Here is a 16,356-nt window from a genome sequence, read left to right as displayed (position 1 = left end):
TGATACAAGCAGTTTATGACCTCGGTAATTTGTTTAAAACTTTATTTTTGTTTTATTTTTATCTTGATTCATGAAAATGGTTAATTTAAGAAACTGACGCATTGTTTTTAAGAGATTTCATTAATATTTTTGCGAGTTGCAGTATAACACACACCTTGAAGACTCGGGCGACTTCTTTGTGAACCAAGAACGCATTCGAAAATAACTGCTATTTACAATTACGTGCCGTATGTGGTTTTATACATTACATAATATAAAAGTCTGAATCACTCAAAACAGCTGTTTACGGATGAAGTTTTTATTTATTACGTTGTTTTTTACAGCGGGCAAAATACTTTAAAAATATAAAATTCAGCAAAATTGTGAAAAAAGAAATAAAAAAGAAAAACGCCTATCATTATAAAGTAATTTAAAAACAAAGGTCTCGTGTACTCATGTGAATTTATTTTCACGAATCTATTTTCTTCTTTTTGTGAGTTAAAGCGTAAGTAAAAGTTCTTCTTCAAGGCCTAAATACACGTTCAACCTCCCCTAACTTCAGACGAAATATTGTAAGATGGCACGTATCGGAACACCTGTTTTTAAAGTATCAAAATTTTCGAAAATGACAGTTATTTGCATTTGTTTTATTAAACCTCAAAGTGAAACAAAGTGATACAAGCAGTTTATGACCTCGGTAATTTGTCTAAGACCTTTATTTTTATCTTATTATATCTTGATTCATTGAAGATGGTTACTTTTAGAAACTGACGCATTGTTTTTAAGAGATTTCTTTATTATTTTTGCAAGTTAAGGTATAACTCATGCTTTGAAGACTAATGTGACTTCGTTGTGAATGAAAAATGCATTCGAAAATGGCTGCTATTAACAATTACTACGTGCCGTATGTGGTTATACATAATGCGTAATATATGAGTCTGAATCACTCAAAACACTTGTTGACGGATGAAGTTTTGAATTTATTACGCTGTTTTTTACTGCAAGGAAAGTACTTAAAAATGTGAAATTTAGCAAATTCGCAATGGAATATTGTAATGGGAGATGAGAATGACGTAATAAAATTGAAATTGAGCAATTATTTCGAAATATTAAATTATATGTTCAAGCATTCTGCTGTATTGGTCAAACAGATGATGTGTTAACATTCAACTTAACTAAATTCCACCCAAAATATAACTATATTGACAAACTATATCACTATATTGACAAACTATATCACTATATTGACAAACATGTGAAAAGTTTTCTCTATATTACCCATTTAGAAAAAAAAAATATAACGTTTTAAAATTGCTTGCATGAGACGATGGTTTGTTATTTAATTGACTTTGTTATAAAATTGACTTGGTGAAAAATATTTTAATTAATTTAAAGCCTTTATTTTCAGTCTGAAAGTGCACGAAATCAAATTTAAAATGAACAAAATAAAGAAAGTTTTTTAATAAAATAAAGCATACTAGGAAATTTTTTTCTTAATAATTGCTTTTCAGCAATGATTTATAAGCTTACAGCAATAATCAGTATTTTTATATAGATTTTTCCTACACTGTAAAAACTGCAGTTACTTCACTGTTACGGTTATAAAAATTAAGTTGGAAATATATTTTTATTACACTAAGAAAAAAGTGCAACCAATACTACCAAAATATGGTAAAATTTATGGATCTATGGGAATACCAAAAAGCTTGGTTTAACGAAGAGATTTTTTTATAATTGGTAATAGTTTTGGTGAAATTAACTATAAAATATGGTTTTGTAATGTGTGATAAAACTTGGTAAATGTGGTAAAATTTGGTAATTTTGTAATGATACCTTAGAGCATGGCATAAAAATCGTTTATACGGTCAAATTTACTTTTAAGTTTTGTATTATTTCTAAATGTGGAATAATAAAAATTATAATTTTGAAAACCAGAATTTCTAATAAACCATTACTATTTGAACGGAAAAATTACTAAATAAATGGTTTAAATACTGTATAATTTGGCTTTATGAACCAGAATTATGTTTTTTTTTTTGTTTTTCTTACCAGAAATGTCATTACTATACAGTCCGGTAATTTTAACAGAATTTTTTTCTCCATGTAGAACTAATTTGTACACTTTTATTTACTTTTGTATTACTATAACGAATATTAAATTAGTATTTTGAATACAAGTATCTCTAATATAAAGTATAACGTGAATTTAAAAAAAAGTTACTCAAAGATTTAGAAATATTTTGCAAAAAAATAAATAGTTAATTTACGTTAAAACTAAAAATTCCGATCAATTAAAAAAAGAAAAGAAAACTTGTCAATTGTATATTTCAGATGAAAAATCTAAATAATAACATAAGTTTACAACTCAATTCAGAAACAAACTTAGAACAAACTTTTAATATTATATATTACTATGCAAGTATTATTTTATGTACTTTAAAGGTTTTGTTTTGACTCATAATATGATGCATGAGTCAAATGTCTGAGAATGAAACTGAAATAACAATCTTCCAAGATCTAGTTTTAGGTCATAGCCTTAAAACACCAACTGAATGATTCACGGCTTTTCCGAAGTAAAGCTACAAAGCTACGGTTCGAGGTGAAAGATATTGATAATAATAATAATAATATAAAAGAGAGTAAGATATTGTTTTTTTCCCACTTCCCTCTTAGATAATATCTGTTGAAGTAGTCAATAGAATAACAATTGCGATTAAACTTTGTAAACATAAATTTTCTTTTAAAGATTGCAAAATTTATTCGCGCACAAAGAGCAAAATAAGAAACGTTTCATTTCTAATAATCTAGACTTTTATGATTGATCTTCTCAACAAATCATTTAAACGTTGAATCCTAACACCGCGCAAATTTTCCGTAGCCTTAATATGTTAAATTGGACAACAATTCAGCTCAAGCTGAACTATAGTATCGTGCTCAGAGAAAAAAAAATTCTGATAAAATTACCGTACTGTATAGTAAAGACATTTTTATCAAAAAGAACTGGAATTTTAGTAATAAACCCAAAATATATGAATTTTTAGCAATTATTACGGTAACGATTTACCGGAAATTCTGGTTTTCAAAATTATAGTTCATATTACTATACATTTAGTAAAAAATTCAAAACTGAAAAATGAATTTAACCCAATAAATGGTTATTATGCCATGTTTTAAGGTATTGTGATAAAATTACCAAGTTTTATCACATTTTCCAATTTTTATCACATACTATGAAACTATATTTTACCGCTAATGTTACCAAAATCATTACCAAAGAGCTTCAGTAAAAATTACCGTGCTTTTTAGTGTTCCCACAGAGACAGAAACACAGTAAATTTTATCATATTCAGGTAGTTTTGAGCAGATTCTTTTTCATAGTGTGTAATCAAGTTAAGGAGTACGATAATAAATTTCATCTTACATCAATATTCAGGTTGCAGCAAAATTGAACAATTGTTGTTCAAGATACTTCAAAATTTCTAGCAAAGGAAGAAAGATGAACGTCAAGACGAACAATAAAGAAGGACTAAATTGCACGATAATATTGTTTAGCCTGCACCATATAACAGTCGCAGCAAATCTGAACATTATCACTAATCATTATCCAAAATTTCCTATAGTGTAAGATGCAATGTGCCAACCTGAATAACCTAGGATATCTCAATTAATTAATAAGCACCGATTGTAATTAACCAGGTCCAAAAATTTCCTTTCAGGCTAAACTTTCCTTTTTCCTACTGATTTGAATTTCTTTTCTCCAATATATAATGGATAGGAGCAGGGAAAATATTATTTGCAAGATATACTCCTATAAGTTAATCAGAAAATCAATCGAAAGTTTGGATTTATGATGTTAATTAAAATTTTTCATTTTTTTACTACTTTGCTTTGTCTTAAAAAAAGGAATAAAAAATATCTGCACCTTCTTCGAATCAAAAAGTCTTCCTACCAACTAGTAAATCACGATTAGCAAAATATAACTTCTCACAACAAATTATTTATAGTAATTAGTTATTATTTTAAGAATTTAATTTTATAATGTTCGAAAAACTCTGAATTGTAAAATTATAAAACGACTATATCCTCTTAAAGCACGTAATTTTAAGCGATAAAATCTAAAATAAATCAGTTCAATAGTTCTTGAAAATTCTCCATTTTTAAAAAAAACATTATCCCACTTACTCGTATCTGATCCAATATTTTTCTATCAACGCGGCTTCATTAATTAAAAAAACTTGTAACATTAAGATTAATGAATTCTTTAAAAATTCTATAATGAATTGCACTGTTTGATAGACCACTCTCTTTTTTAAATGGAAAAAAATTGTCTACAGAATGAGATATCATAGTGTTAGAATTTAATGCTGTTAAAAAAAATTTAATTAAAAAAAATTAACCACGGAATTTCAAAAAGTGAATTGTTAATATAAATTGTATTAATATTTCACATACGTAACAGTTTACAATATCAACTATCTTTTGGCTCATTTGTGAAAGACAGGTAGTTTTAAACAAACCAGCAACTACATAAAAGTAGAAATTTCTGCAATGTACTGTTTAAGTTCTTTAATAAAAATTCCCGTATAAGTTTATGAGAAACGGGAAAATGTCACTGCGAAATAAATGCAATAATTCATCACGTCATAGAAACACGTTGACTGCTTTTTATTTTCACAACATTGATTAAAAACAATGAGCTTCCATACTTAAGGAAACATTGCGGAACAAGTAAAATAAGTTGAATAATTGCAAAGCGTGTTCAAAGACCATGTAAAAGTGAATAATCTTCATTTTATTTCTTTTTCTTTGAATAAAAGTTTTCTATTACCGTTCCAGGCAGAAATAACAAAAACTTAAAAAGAGGTAGCAATTAGTAATTTTTTTTGTTATTTCAAATAAAAGTTTTGTTTTTCTTCTTTATACACACACCGTTAGAAATGTTGGAATTTGTTAAAACATTCAAATTTACTGCCACCTTAATATATGGAACGATGAATCATATCAACATTGATATAACTATATTGATAAATTTTGACTGGCGTTTATGCTTAACTTTTCAATTACGACCTGACATTTTTTATATTTTAATACTTATTTTTAAGAAAATAGGTCAGAGAATTTAGATCGAACAATCGATTTTTTTCCCGTTTTCGCTCGTGTTTTCAAGAATCATCGTAGAAAAAAATCTTCTTTTTCTGATTTTCGCCCAATTCCTTAAATTTCTGATTCCGCGTTTTCATATAATATCATGTTTAAAAAATAAGAATTCATGTAGGAAAAATCATGTACGAAAAATTGGAAAAATCATGTAGAAATCCACATAAATAATTTCGGTATTGCCATTGAAAACCTTGGAAATCGGTGCAAAACGAACTTAAGTGTTCGAAAATTGGAAGGTTTTATGCGCATATGATAACTCATATGCGCATTTTGAGATTCTTGAGTCGTTATAGTATCATTTAAAAAAAAAATATCTGGGTTTTAAAAATTGCTTAGAAATCTATGTAATCTGTGTGTAACTGCCAAAATATTTATTAAAAAGCCGTAAGAAGTCTCGACAGAATCGGCGTAAATCGAACGCGTGCTTCAAAAAGTAATCATTCTAAGCTCTTCGATAAAAATTACCGAGCTTTTGGTAGCTCCCATAGAACCAGACACAGTAAATTTTACCATATTCTGGAAGTTTTGACTATACTTTTTTCTTTGTGTGTTTATACATATTCATAAAGCAATTGTTTTTTTTAAACTAAAATTAATTTTTTCCTTAATGGCCGGTATTAAGTTTAAAAAAAATTGTTTGAATGCAAAGAAATTAAATTTTAGCAAAATTTTGAGCAATTTTATAAAAATTTCATAGTTTTTGTTGTGTGTTCAGCATGCAAAAGGTGTATGGTAAAACTATTACAACTATGCAATGTTTAAATTTTTAAAGAAATTGATATTTATAATTTTTCCATATTGGGTTTATTTAAAACATTAAAACATATTTCTAAACATAATATACATATTATATACATATTATGATAGAATACTGTAGATAGAGTAATGGACATACGTTTGTAGTTTCAAATATTCATGATATTATTATATTTTACGTAATAAACATTTTCATCATTTTTGAAACGTTTTAGAATCTTTTTCAAGACATTCAAAAATTAAACAGTTTAAAAGGTTTGACTTCTTAAAAATTAAATAAAAAATCTCATGGGACTTGTTTTTTTTTCTTTTGAAACAAAAATTCCAAATAAATATTTTTGAAACAAAACTTTTTCTGTCATATTGGGGTTTTATATTTAAATAAATTTTTAATATTAATATTGTTTAGAAAGGATATCTTCCACGGTAATGTGATAAACTTAAAAAAAACAAAAAAAAAAAAAAACAAAAACTGAAAAGAATATGTATATGCAAGTACGAATAATTTTTAATGTGTTGTATTTTTTGTTATTTTCGAAGTTCAAATTTATCTCTATAGATGAATAGTATTTACACACAGATTACTTAAAGTTACTTTTTTTGTTCGAATAAAATTATTATAATTGTCATTTCGAAAGATAATTTAAACTATTCATTGAGCGAACTTTAGAACAGTAGTAAGAACTTAAGTAATAAGAAATAATTAATTTTAAGAAATATAAAACCAAATTAAGTTAAAGGTGCATACAAAAGGTGCATCTGCACAAACTTAGGCAATAATAGGTAATGAACTCTAAAGGTTTAAATCTATTGCTTTCATTTGAACGCATTCAATTTTCAATTATTTTTTACTTAGTACTAACTCAGAAAAGTGAATGTTTAAAATTCGGTATTAATAGCTGTAATAAGCAATGTATTTTATTTAAATTTCTATTAAACCTTTGACTGTTCTTTTATTTTTTCTTGCAATACATAATTGATATTTTATATTTAAAATAAAAATATTCTTTATAAATTGTTCGACATTTTCTAATAAAATTTAAACAATGTCGAAAATATTAGGTGAAAACATTTCTCTCTTTTTCGATTTTAACAATTAACTTTAGTCATTAAAACATTATTTTTATTTATTTACCAAATTTTAATTAGAGAAATATTTCTATAATTTCGTAAAAATATTCTAGGAATAGTATCGGAGTATTTCGTTATTTATTGCTTATACACGAAAATCTATTAATAAAATTTTTAAATATTGTCATCAAATGTAGCAAATGATAGCGATTTTTGACAATTTAATTTTTCATTAAACGGAGAGTTAATAGTTACAATATATAGAGTTGATAGTTACATAATTTATAACTAACCTATTGGAATATCGCTTTCGAAATTGCTAAGGTTTATAGCTAAAAAAAATGACACAATATTTATTTATTTAGGAGAGCAGATTTTTACACAGCAGTCATATATTTTTTCTTTTTTTTAAAAAAAAGCAGTATTATGAAAAGCATTTGACTCCTTAAAAGTATTTTTGATGAACTTTGTTGTAAGTACTTTAAAACTACAAGTACTATGAGTTCGCATTTATTAAAGTTACGAGTAGTTAAAAATTAGGTGTTAAATATACGACATCTCACTGAAATATAAAGTATTTTATCGCAAGTATCGTAAGAGACCAATCACTTTAGATATAAAGTTTATAAAGATGTAATTGTTTAATTAAACGTTACATCAATTAAAATTAATCATTACTTTTATTTCCTCTTAATAATTGACATACTTAACACTTATAATATAGAAATTAAAAAAAGTTTTTTATTGACACAATATTGATTAGAATTAAAAATAAGGATTTCTCTTAAACATTTTCAATCCATAAAAAAAGTTTTTTTATGCTAAGGTACATATAATATTAAATAATTATAAATTTTCTACCTAAATTATTAATAAGCATATTAAAGTATATTAATAAGCATATTAAAGTCGTGAAATGTTTCAATTTCCAATTAAAGTTTATAATTTAAAAAAATAAAAATGTATGAAGACTTACATTTCTCATCTCACCAGAATAAAAAATAGGTTTTTGAACCAAATCACTCATAAGTCCTTTTGATTTAATGTCCCTATCAATTGCATTAGCGCACGCGCACAATGTCGCTAAGAGAATCGTTACTGCGAGCATCATTTTCAGTGAATGAAGACTGATCCTAAGCATTGTTTGAAATGATGTTGAGCTGGAATTGTTAGACTACTTGTTCAGGAGGAATCAAACTTCTTTCTAAGAGGTTAACGATGCGACTGCGTTCTTTTTTTCCGGAAATTTCCGGCGGGTCACATGGGTTGTTTGGAGAGTAGAAGCCTTTCGAAAAGCTTGTGAAATGTTTACGGCCATAGGGAAGTGACAAAGCTTCAGGCTTTAAAGCATTATGATTGGCTGTAGTTCCGGTTCGGAAAGGAATTGAACTTGTAAAAAACCATACCTGTCATTATAAAAACCAACAATAATTTCAGAGAAAAATAAAACAACTTGCATAGTTGTGACGCATCCCTTATCACATTAACGGATCATAAGTTACATCATTACGATTTCTTTCTTTCTTTTTTCTTTTTTTTCTTTCCTTTCTGTCATTTGACTGAAACTTTTCATCGGAAATCCGTATTTATTACTGGAAAAGGTAATGAGAAAAAAATAAATAAACTGTAATCGTTTTTAAATTCCCATTCATAAAACGAAACCTCAATAAAAACTACAGAAATACAAACTCATTCGTGACTTTTGAATCTTTTTTTTTTAACTGTTAGCGATTGAGAGTTTAAGTGATGTTTTTGTTTAATTATGTTGATTAATATGCCATTTCCCCCTCCCCACACATTGAAAGTAAAATTTGTTAGATTGAAAATAAAATTCGATCAATTTAATTTTGTTCCATTTTTTTTTTATAAAACTTTATTGTTTATCCTAAAAGAGTGAAATGATATAATAATCTTTTAATAAAATTTTTAATTAATTTTAAGTGAAAAAATACGATAAAAGGGAATAAAATATAAGTATGAAATTAATATAATAATAAATAATTATAAATAATATAAATTATATATTATAATAATAAATGATATATAAATAAAATAATAAATTATATGAAATTTATATAATAATAAATAAAATTCCCAGCCTAATAACTAATTTACAAAATATTGCTAAAATAAAATTTCTAAACATGTTAAAAAGAAATAAAATACGAACTAAACCAGAAATTTCACTAAAATTGCATCGGAAATACTAAATTAATTTCGACTTAGAAACTCAGCTTTCAGAAAAAATCGATGAATATCTGGATTTCAGGTAATAAAATAAGAAACATTAAGACTTAAAAGACAACAGCTTAAAAATACAAATTAGTGGTATTGGGGCCCGGGGCAGTCTGGTTGGTAGAGCGTTGAACTTATGTTTGTGAGAACGGGAGTTCGCATCCAGCCAGCCGAAGAATCCTCGTGTATTAAATGGTGACTGATGCATGTTAAATCTGACGGGGGTACTGATCCATTAGTTCCCTTGTCTTCTGGATTGGGTTCAAAATTACAAGGCTATGGAGATGAACATTAGTAGCCGTAAACTCAAGTTTAGGTCTGCTGTTCAACGAATAGTTATAAAATTATAAAAAAATAAAATTAAATAAAATTAATCATATTGATAACTTGCGAAATCGAACAAATCTGAAACATCGTCTGAAAGTATACCTTACTTTGACGTACCATGCGCAAAAAAAGACAACTTTGATTAATTTTCGATCTTCACGTTCGAGGACTTAATATTAATGGTTTGAGGGGGTGATCTGAAATATGCTAATTAATAAAAATATGACGTTTTTTAAAATTCGATTTTTCTAGAGCTATTCAACTGATTTTGTATTTTGCTATGTAAAATTACATTTTTTAAAATGATATAAAAATTGCATGCCTTACAATTCTGACAACTTTTGACTTTTATTAAAGAAAGTAATAAAAAATAATGAATATTAACGATATTATGCCTGGAATTATCTTTAGATAGACGACGATTTAAAATATTGTGTACAAAAAATTTTCAATTCGTTTGAAAAATTTTCAAGAAATGGAAAAATGCGCAAAAAGTGAAATTAAGATAAAGGGGTCCAAACTTAGGACCGCTCTCCTGAAGAAACTATTGGGATCATATTTCATAGATTGTGGCCACCCCCTGTATTTTTAGGATCAGGAATCCATATCCTTTGAAAAAAAAGGTTGTTTAATCAGAGAAATCGCGTTTTTGTGTTTCATTTCATAACTTATAAAATCATCAGCACTGCTTAGCATACTTGAAGTCATCCCGTCGAGCTACTAAGATTAAGTCCTAGGACGTGAAGATCCAATCATTAGATTTAGATCAAAAATAATATAGGATGGTTCCTTTTATATTTATTTATTTTTGTGTGCGCTGCACATTCTCTGAAACTATACCTTCCATATGCCTCTATATACCTTACCTTATATGCTTTTTTTCCCCCTAGAAATTAAGATTGTTGTCCCTGAAAAACATAGGAGGTAGTAGCAATTCGGAAAATGTTGTTCCAAATGGAAGGAAATCGGTTGACAGCTCGAATCTCTTTAAATTAACTTTTTTTAATTCATTTTGCGATCTATTGTTATAATAAGAACATTTTGGGACTTATAAGATTAGTTTAACCAAAGGTAATTTTAAGAAAAATTCATAAGAAAAACTTAGTTTCTTTAATTCAGTAATGATTGAAATCAATAAAAATTGCAGGGTATAAATATGTTTAAATGGTTACATGATTAGGTTCTCTTTAAGCACGTAATTTTAAATAATAACAATTTAAAGAACTTAAATAACTTGGTTGAATAGTTTCTGTGAAACAAACATTAAGACTTAACATTATTAATGAAAAATGCATTTGTAATTGGCTATTTCTCTGGAAATTTTCAACTGATTCATTTCAAATTTTGTCATTTAAAACTAAGTGTTTTAATATTTTTTATTTCATACTATAACCGTCAGTGAACAGCCGACCCAATTTTGGAGTTACGAGTAATGTTCAGCTCTATAGCCTTGTAATTTTGAACCCAATCCAGAAGACAAGGGATTTCCTGGATCAAATATTGGAAGAAATTTGCTTTTGTGGAGTACTTTTTGATGGAACTAACCCACATTTACGCTACATAGAGAGGAAAACCACGAAAACTTCCAACGGCCAGCCTGACTGCAAGTGGACACTAACCTACGATCCATCTATCACTGAGAATATTTTACGTCAGCACTGTGGTCGGTGCGAGACGGATGCGGAATTCGTATCCCAGCCATCATTGGTATTCGAACCCGGGTCACATCATTGGGACGCACGCTCTAAAAAATTCATACCTTACAAGACAAGATATTGCATTTTTAAACTGCCTGCAGTGATATTTAATAAATAAAAGAAGCATTTTACTTTAAATTATGCCAGAATGTTGTCATCACATATGAATGCGTAGTGAACTAGATCAGGTTGATAGTTTTGTTGGTTGGTATTTTATTTACGTCGCACTAGGCTGCACAATGGGCAATTGGCGACGGTCTAAGAAACATCCCTGAAGATGATCCGAAGACATACCATCACACTTTGTGAGGCCACTACCTCAATTTAGACATAGATCTGAAGAGGAAGGAAGTTTTCTCCAGATCCCCGTACTCATGGTACTGCTCAGCGAAGTCGCGGATCGATCCCCGAACCTTCCGTACCAAATTCCAATTCTCTAACCCCTGGGTATCACGGCCCTGATATTTTTATTAAAAAAATTTTGAGAAAAGTGAAATAAGCAAATATTTTTAGTAAAACTTCTTTATTTTTTTGCAATCAGTCAGCATTTTGTCATTATTTTATATTTTTCTTTTTAAATTTTCCTAATAATTATAAATAAATATATTATAACTTGAAACGACTTAATGCCTCGGGTACTTTTAGCTCAAGTGATCTGGTCATTTATACATTCCGAATTTTTACAAATTATAAATATTTTACTATATCAAAAATAATGAAAACGAAAATAATTCTTAACTTCCACTTTAATATAAATGTGCATAGATTTTTCTTCTTTGCAAATCTTTTTAATAATATCTATTTATTTTATGAAGCCATCTAAGAAAACCAAAAAGAAAAAAAAAATTAGGCTTAGGATTTTTTTATTACAGCCATAAATTGCAATTAGATGACAAGTAAGATGCTCAAGCTTTGGGAAGGCATTTAAATAATTTTTTTATTCATTTTATCTTATTCCTATAATGGTAAAAGTAGTATAATTTAAATTGATTTTTACTATTTCGTTTCCTTTTTTAATTTAAAATTCCAAAAAAAAAAATCTTTCTTTCGAAAGGTTAGTGTCAGCACCTTCTTTGGTGACATTTGCTCTTTTCATATCTAAATTCTTAAGAAAGCAAATGGCCTGGATTTCTGGGCAAAATTATTGCACCGTCAGATCCGTCGTTCTTGGCTTATTGACTCTTCTCTTTGACTGCCTGTTGACCCAGTCTAGTCTCCCAACAGAAAATGAGGACATCTTCGATCCATTTGTTATGCTTCCTGTCTCACGACAATGTCTTTCCACTTTTAGAGAAAGTGAAGTAATTGATTACATATTTAAATACCGAAATACCTTTCAACCGCTTTAGCAACAGCTTTCTTTAGATATTTTTTTTTAAAATAAACCACCACCCTTGCACTTTCTCTTTGCAATATGGCTAATGTTCATACAGAAAAAAAAGTCATATTTCAATAGTTCTCATTTTATGTCATTTTAACACATTTAATTTTATTAAAGAATTTTAAGTAAACAACTGTTTATAAATATTGTTTTTTACTCTTTGAAGCGAGGACGAAACCAAGAAATATTTGTATTGTTTGTCTAAAGTGAGAACTCCTCTAGCCATTCATCTGGACCCGTGGTGGTGACTATGGTAACGAGATATGACTATTTCAAGTAAGGGAGTAGGGTCACTGTTTAGGACAGGTTTTGGCTTGGGTCGGCGAGAGGGACTAGAAAGGTCGGCTTTTTCTTCGGTCTGTTGTGTTAGCCCTAGAGTGAAGAGAAGCTACCCTCCTTGAAATGCACTATTCTTGCGTCCATAGCAGCAGACGGCCTCAGACTTTGTGGTGGGGGGAGTTCTTACCGTAGACAAACTATATTTACATATTTGACAGTTCTGCTGCATACGGCAGCGGCAACGGAAAATATTTTTCAAGATGCTCTTGAAAAGGAGTGCTTCTATGACAATATTAGGGTGCTGTTCAGATTTATCATGAACTATAACGGCTGTTCCGCTCCGGATTCAAATTCGGTGGTAGTAGAGAATGGTAATTGGTTTGTTCATTCTCTTATCAGTTTAGAATTTTTTTCCTATTTTACAGAAAAGTGGAAATTTTTCATTTTTTCAGATTTGGAAAATTTTTGACAGTACTTTATTTCTCATACACACAGGGTGGACAAATTAAATGTGGTCCTTAAAACGGTCATAATAACATTAATAATAACATATATTTTACTTTTACAATTCGGCGATGAATTCCCTATTTGGACTGTTTTTATTTTTATCAGCCTATATTTTAAAATGCCAGGCTGTCTTAGCAGCGAATCGAATTAAAAATATTATTCATGCGGAAACACTCTTCTGAATTTAGACACTTCCGCTGGCCACCAAAATCCCCAGACATGAACATTATTGAACATAATTGGGATGCCTTGCAGCGTGATGTTCGGAAGATATCCCCACCCCCTCTTACTCCAACTGGTTTATAGACAGCCTTGCAAGATTCATGGTGTCAATTATCTTCAGCACTACTTTACACATTGATCGAATCCATGCCAGGTCGCGTTGCGGCACCTCTCGCGGGGGCCCTACACGTTATTAGGCAGGTATACCAGTTTTTTCGGCTCTTCAGTGTATATTGATTGTGTACGATTATCTCTTGATTTAGTTGATTCATGTTATTATCGGAAAAAACTTGTTAGGTAAATATTTTTTAAAGATATAAATTTTCATTGAAAGCAGAAATTTCAAAGCTGTACTTCGTTTGTTATGAAACGGTGTGATAGTCCGACAACTGACGAACTTTCCGATTTTTTAAGTATGTTTCTTTGAAGTGCGTTTTAGCACTCTTTTGTGCGTGAAGTACAAAAGAGTTTTTGAATATACTTGTATTCAGAGTACTCTGTGCGCTGAATAATATTAGCATTCTTGATAACAACTTTTTATATTGTACTCTCCCCGGTTTACCTGATTTTGCAATAATTATGAAGCAAAAATGAATTATAATTTTTATTTCCTTTTTTTTCCAGTTTGGTCTTCCAAACAAGTTTCATAATTCGACTTCTGAATTTATCGCCTCTTTTCTGTATTTTGAATATAAAATAGAAATCTGCATCGCGAACTTGAACTTTTAAAATTTAATCTATGTCAAACTAACCCCTGGGGTTTTTTGAAAAAAGTTAAGAAAAAAAACTATTTTCTTTTACATATCATAAGAATATATGTTCAAAAATACCTCAGTAAATTGCTAAAATTTTATTTAGAAAAGTTATTTTAGATGATAAAGTATAAAATATAGTTCGTTCAAGATTTAAGTTGAGAAGTTAAAGAGAATTGGAGAACAAATCATCACATTTGCATTGGGAGGTCATGCCTAACAAATGCAAATTTCGGCAGCGTATTTGAAATTCAACAGCCTATTACTTTTAAAATGGATTTTAGGAAATAAGTTATACAAAATGGTAACAAAAGGAAAATTTATCTGACGCAGAGAGGAATAAAGTTATATATTTTTAATCATTCCCATCAGAAAAACTTAGGTCGACTTGTGACAGGTAAAAAAAAAAACTGAGATATATTGTTAAATAATAATATAAAATAAAAGACGACAAATTTTTTTAAAAAAAAAATCGTTCAGGGTTAATATTACGAGTCACAATGCAAAGATTCTCACAGTTTTGCGTGAATTACCACTCCATCTGAGATAAATGCCTGATTCAGATAGCGTGCATTGAACTTGCATTGATCCATAAACTATCTTTGTATTATTTTATAAGCATAAAGTGCTATAAATTTTTTTTTATGAAGTTGAATGGCTCCATTTCAGTGAGAAAAAAGTTAAGTTTTATGAGAGAACTATAAGATATTGTTTTAATGAACAGATATCAATAAAGGAAACTCAATGAGAACAAGAACAAAACAGATACAAGATAAATCGCAAATAGGTGTTTTCATCCATTGTTGATGACTGTTGGTCTACTTCAATGTGCATTCATTATTATTGGTCTATAAAACAAAATGGATAAGTAGCCTACAGGCGTTCTTTTTTTCTTTTCTAGGCTTCTAAGCTGAGATAGCATCTGCAAAATCGCTAATTCTTTTTTTACGGAATTTGATGGGAGGAGGGAATAGTCAATATTTCATTCAAATAAACAAATAATTTTTTTTTTAAATTTCAATTATATTTTTCTTTGATAAATTATTCAATAGCAACGAAATTTTAAACAGAACCAGAGTAAAAATTCTCTGAACAATAAAAAAAAAAAGATTTGTTTTTTGAGAAAATACTGTACGAAAAGAATTAGTTGCTAATTTTCATATTTTCGAACTTACATGTTAAGAAAACCCTCATAATCTTCATTAGAACTGAAAATAGGTGTGTTAGTGTTTAACACTTTCATCGCGACAATAACGTGCCTTTGTCCTATCCTCTGCGCTTAGAGTTCCCCCACAGCACTAAAATTAAAACAAATCGCAAATTAATTTGAAACTTGTTTAGTTCACTTTAAAAAATAATAATAAATTACAATCAGTAACCATATTCACTAATACAATAGAGCACAGCGAATGTTGCTGGAAAACGAGTTATCTCGTCCGTCGCCACGAAAGAGCTAAATTACATGAAACGTAAAAAATTACGTACTTTCCTTAATAATTTAAATTTTATCGAAATGTGAAGTTGTATGAGTCTGTTACTATACAAAATTGATGACAATTTAAACCTTTATATCATAATGAAGTTTTTAAAATAAGTTTGATTTGATACATATCCTTGAAGACGAAAGCTATTTTAAATTGAATAGATAAAATAAAAACATTCGAGGTAGTTCAAATATTACATACAAACGTTGGGAATCTAACAAGGGAAACGCTGCTATAGAGACTACATGCTCCTTCTGCCGTGTTAATTACATATTAAGTAAATATGTAATTAACAAAGTATGTCTTAGAGTTAATGGATTCTTCTTTTCAACATCAAACGCGTGCTCACTGGAAGAACAGAGCCTCGTGTTAGTTGACGATCTAATGAAGCATTATCATATTTATAAAAGAGAACTCGTATAATTCGACGAAAATGCCGATATTTGCAATACGAAGCTACTCGTGTCCATTTGAAGCATTAAGGTAATGCTTCCTTACATTCATAT

The 16,356-nt window shown here is 28.8% G+C and overlaps 1 protein-coding gene across 1 annotated transcript in view; it reads right to left on the bottom strand.

Annotated features, from left to right (window-relative positions):
• LOC147801355 (uncharacterized) overlaps positions 1 to 8,306 on the bottom strand; it is a 35,641-nt gene extending 27,335 nt beyond the window's left edge. The window contains exon 1 of the mRNA XM_087155301.1: positions 7,943 to 8,306. Coding sequence (XP_087011427.1) covers positions 7,943 to 8,107 — 165 coding nt within the window. The 5' untranslated portion in view covers positions 8,108 to 8,306. The remainder of the gene's footprint in view (positions 1 to 7,942) is intronic.
• Positions 8,307 to 16,356: the final 8,050 nt, after the last annotated feature.

Source organism: Parasteatoda tepidariorum, chromosome 11, assembly GCF_982258835.1.
Source record: "Parasteatoda tepidariorum strain Cologne lab strain chromosome 11, Ptep-v5.0, whole genome shotgun sequence".
NCBI lineage: Eukaryota > Metazoa > Arthropoda > Arachnida > Araneae > Theridiidae > Parasteatoda > Parasteatoda tepidariorum.
Note: the sequence above shows the minus strand (reverse complement) of the source record. Positions and strands in the feature narration are given on the sequence as shown.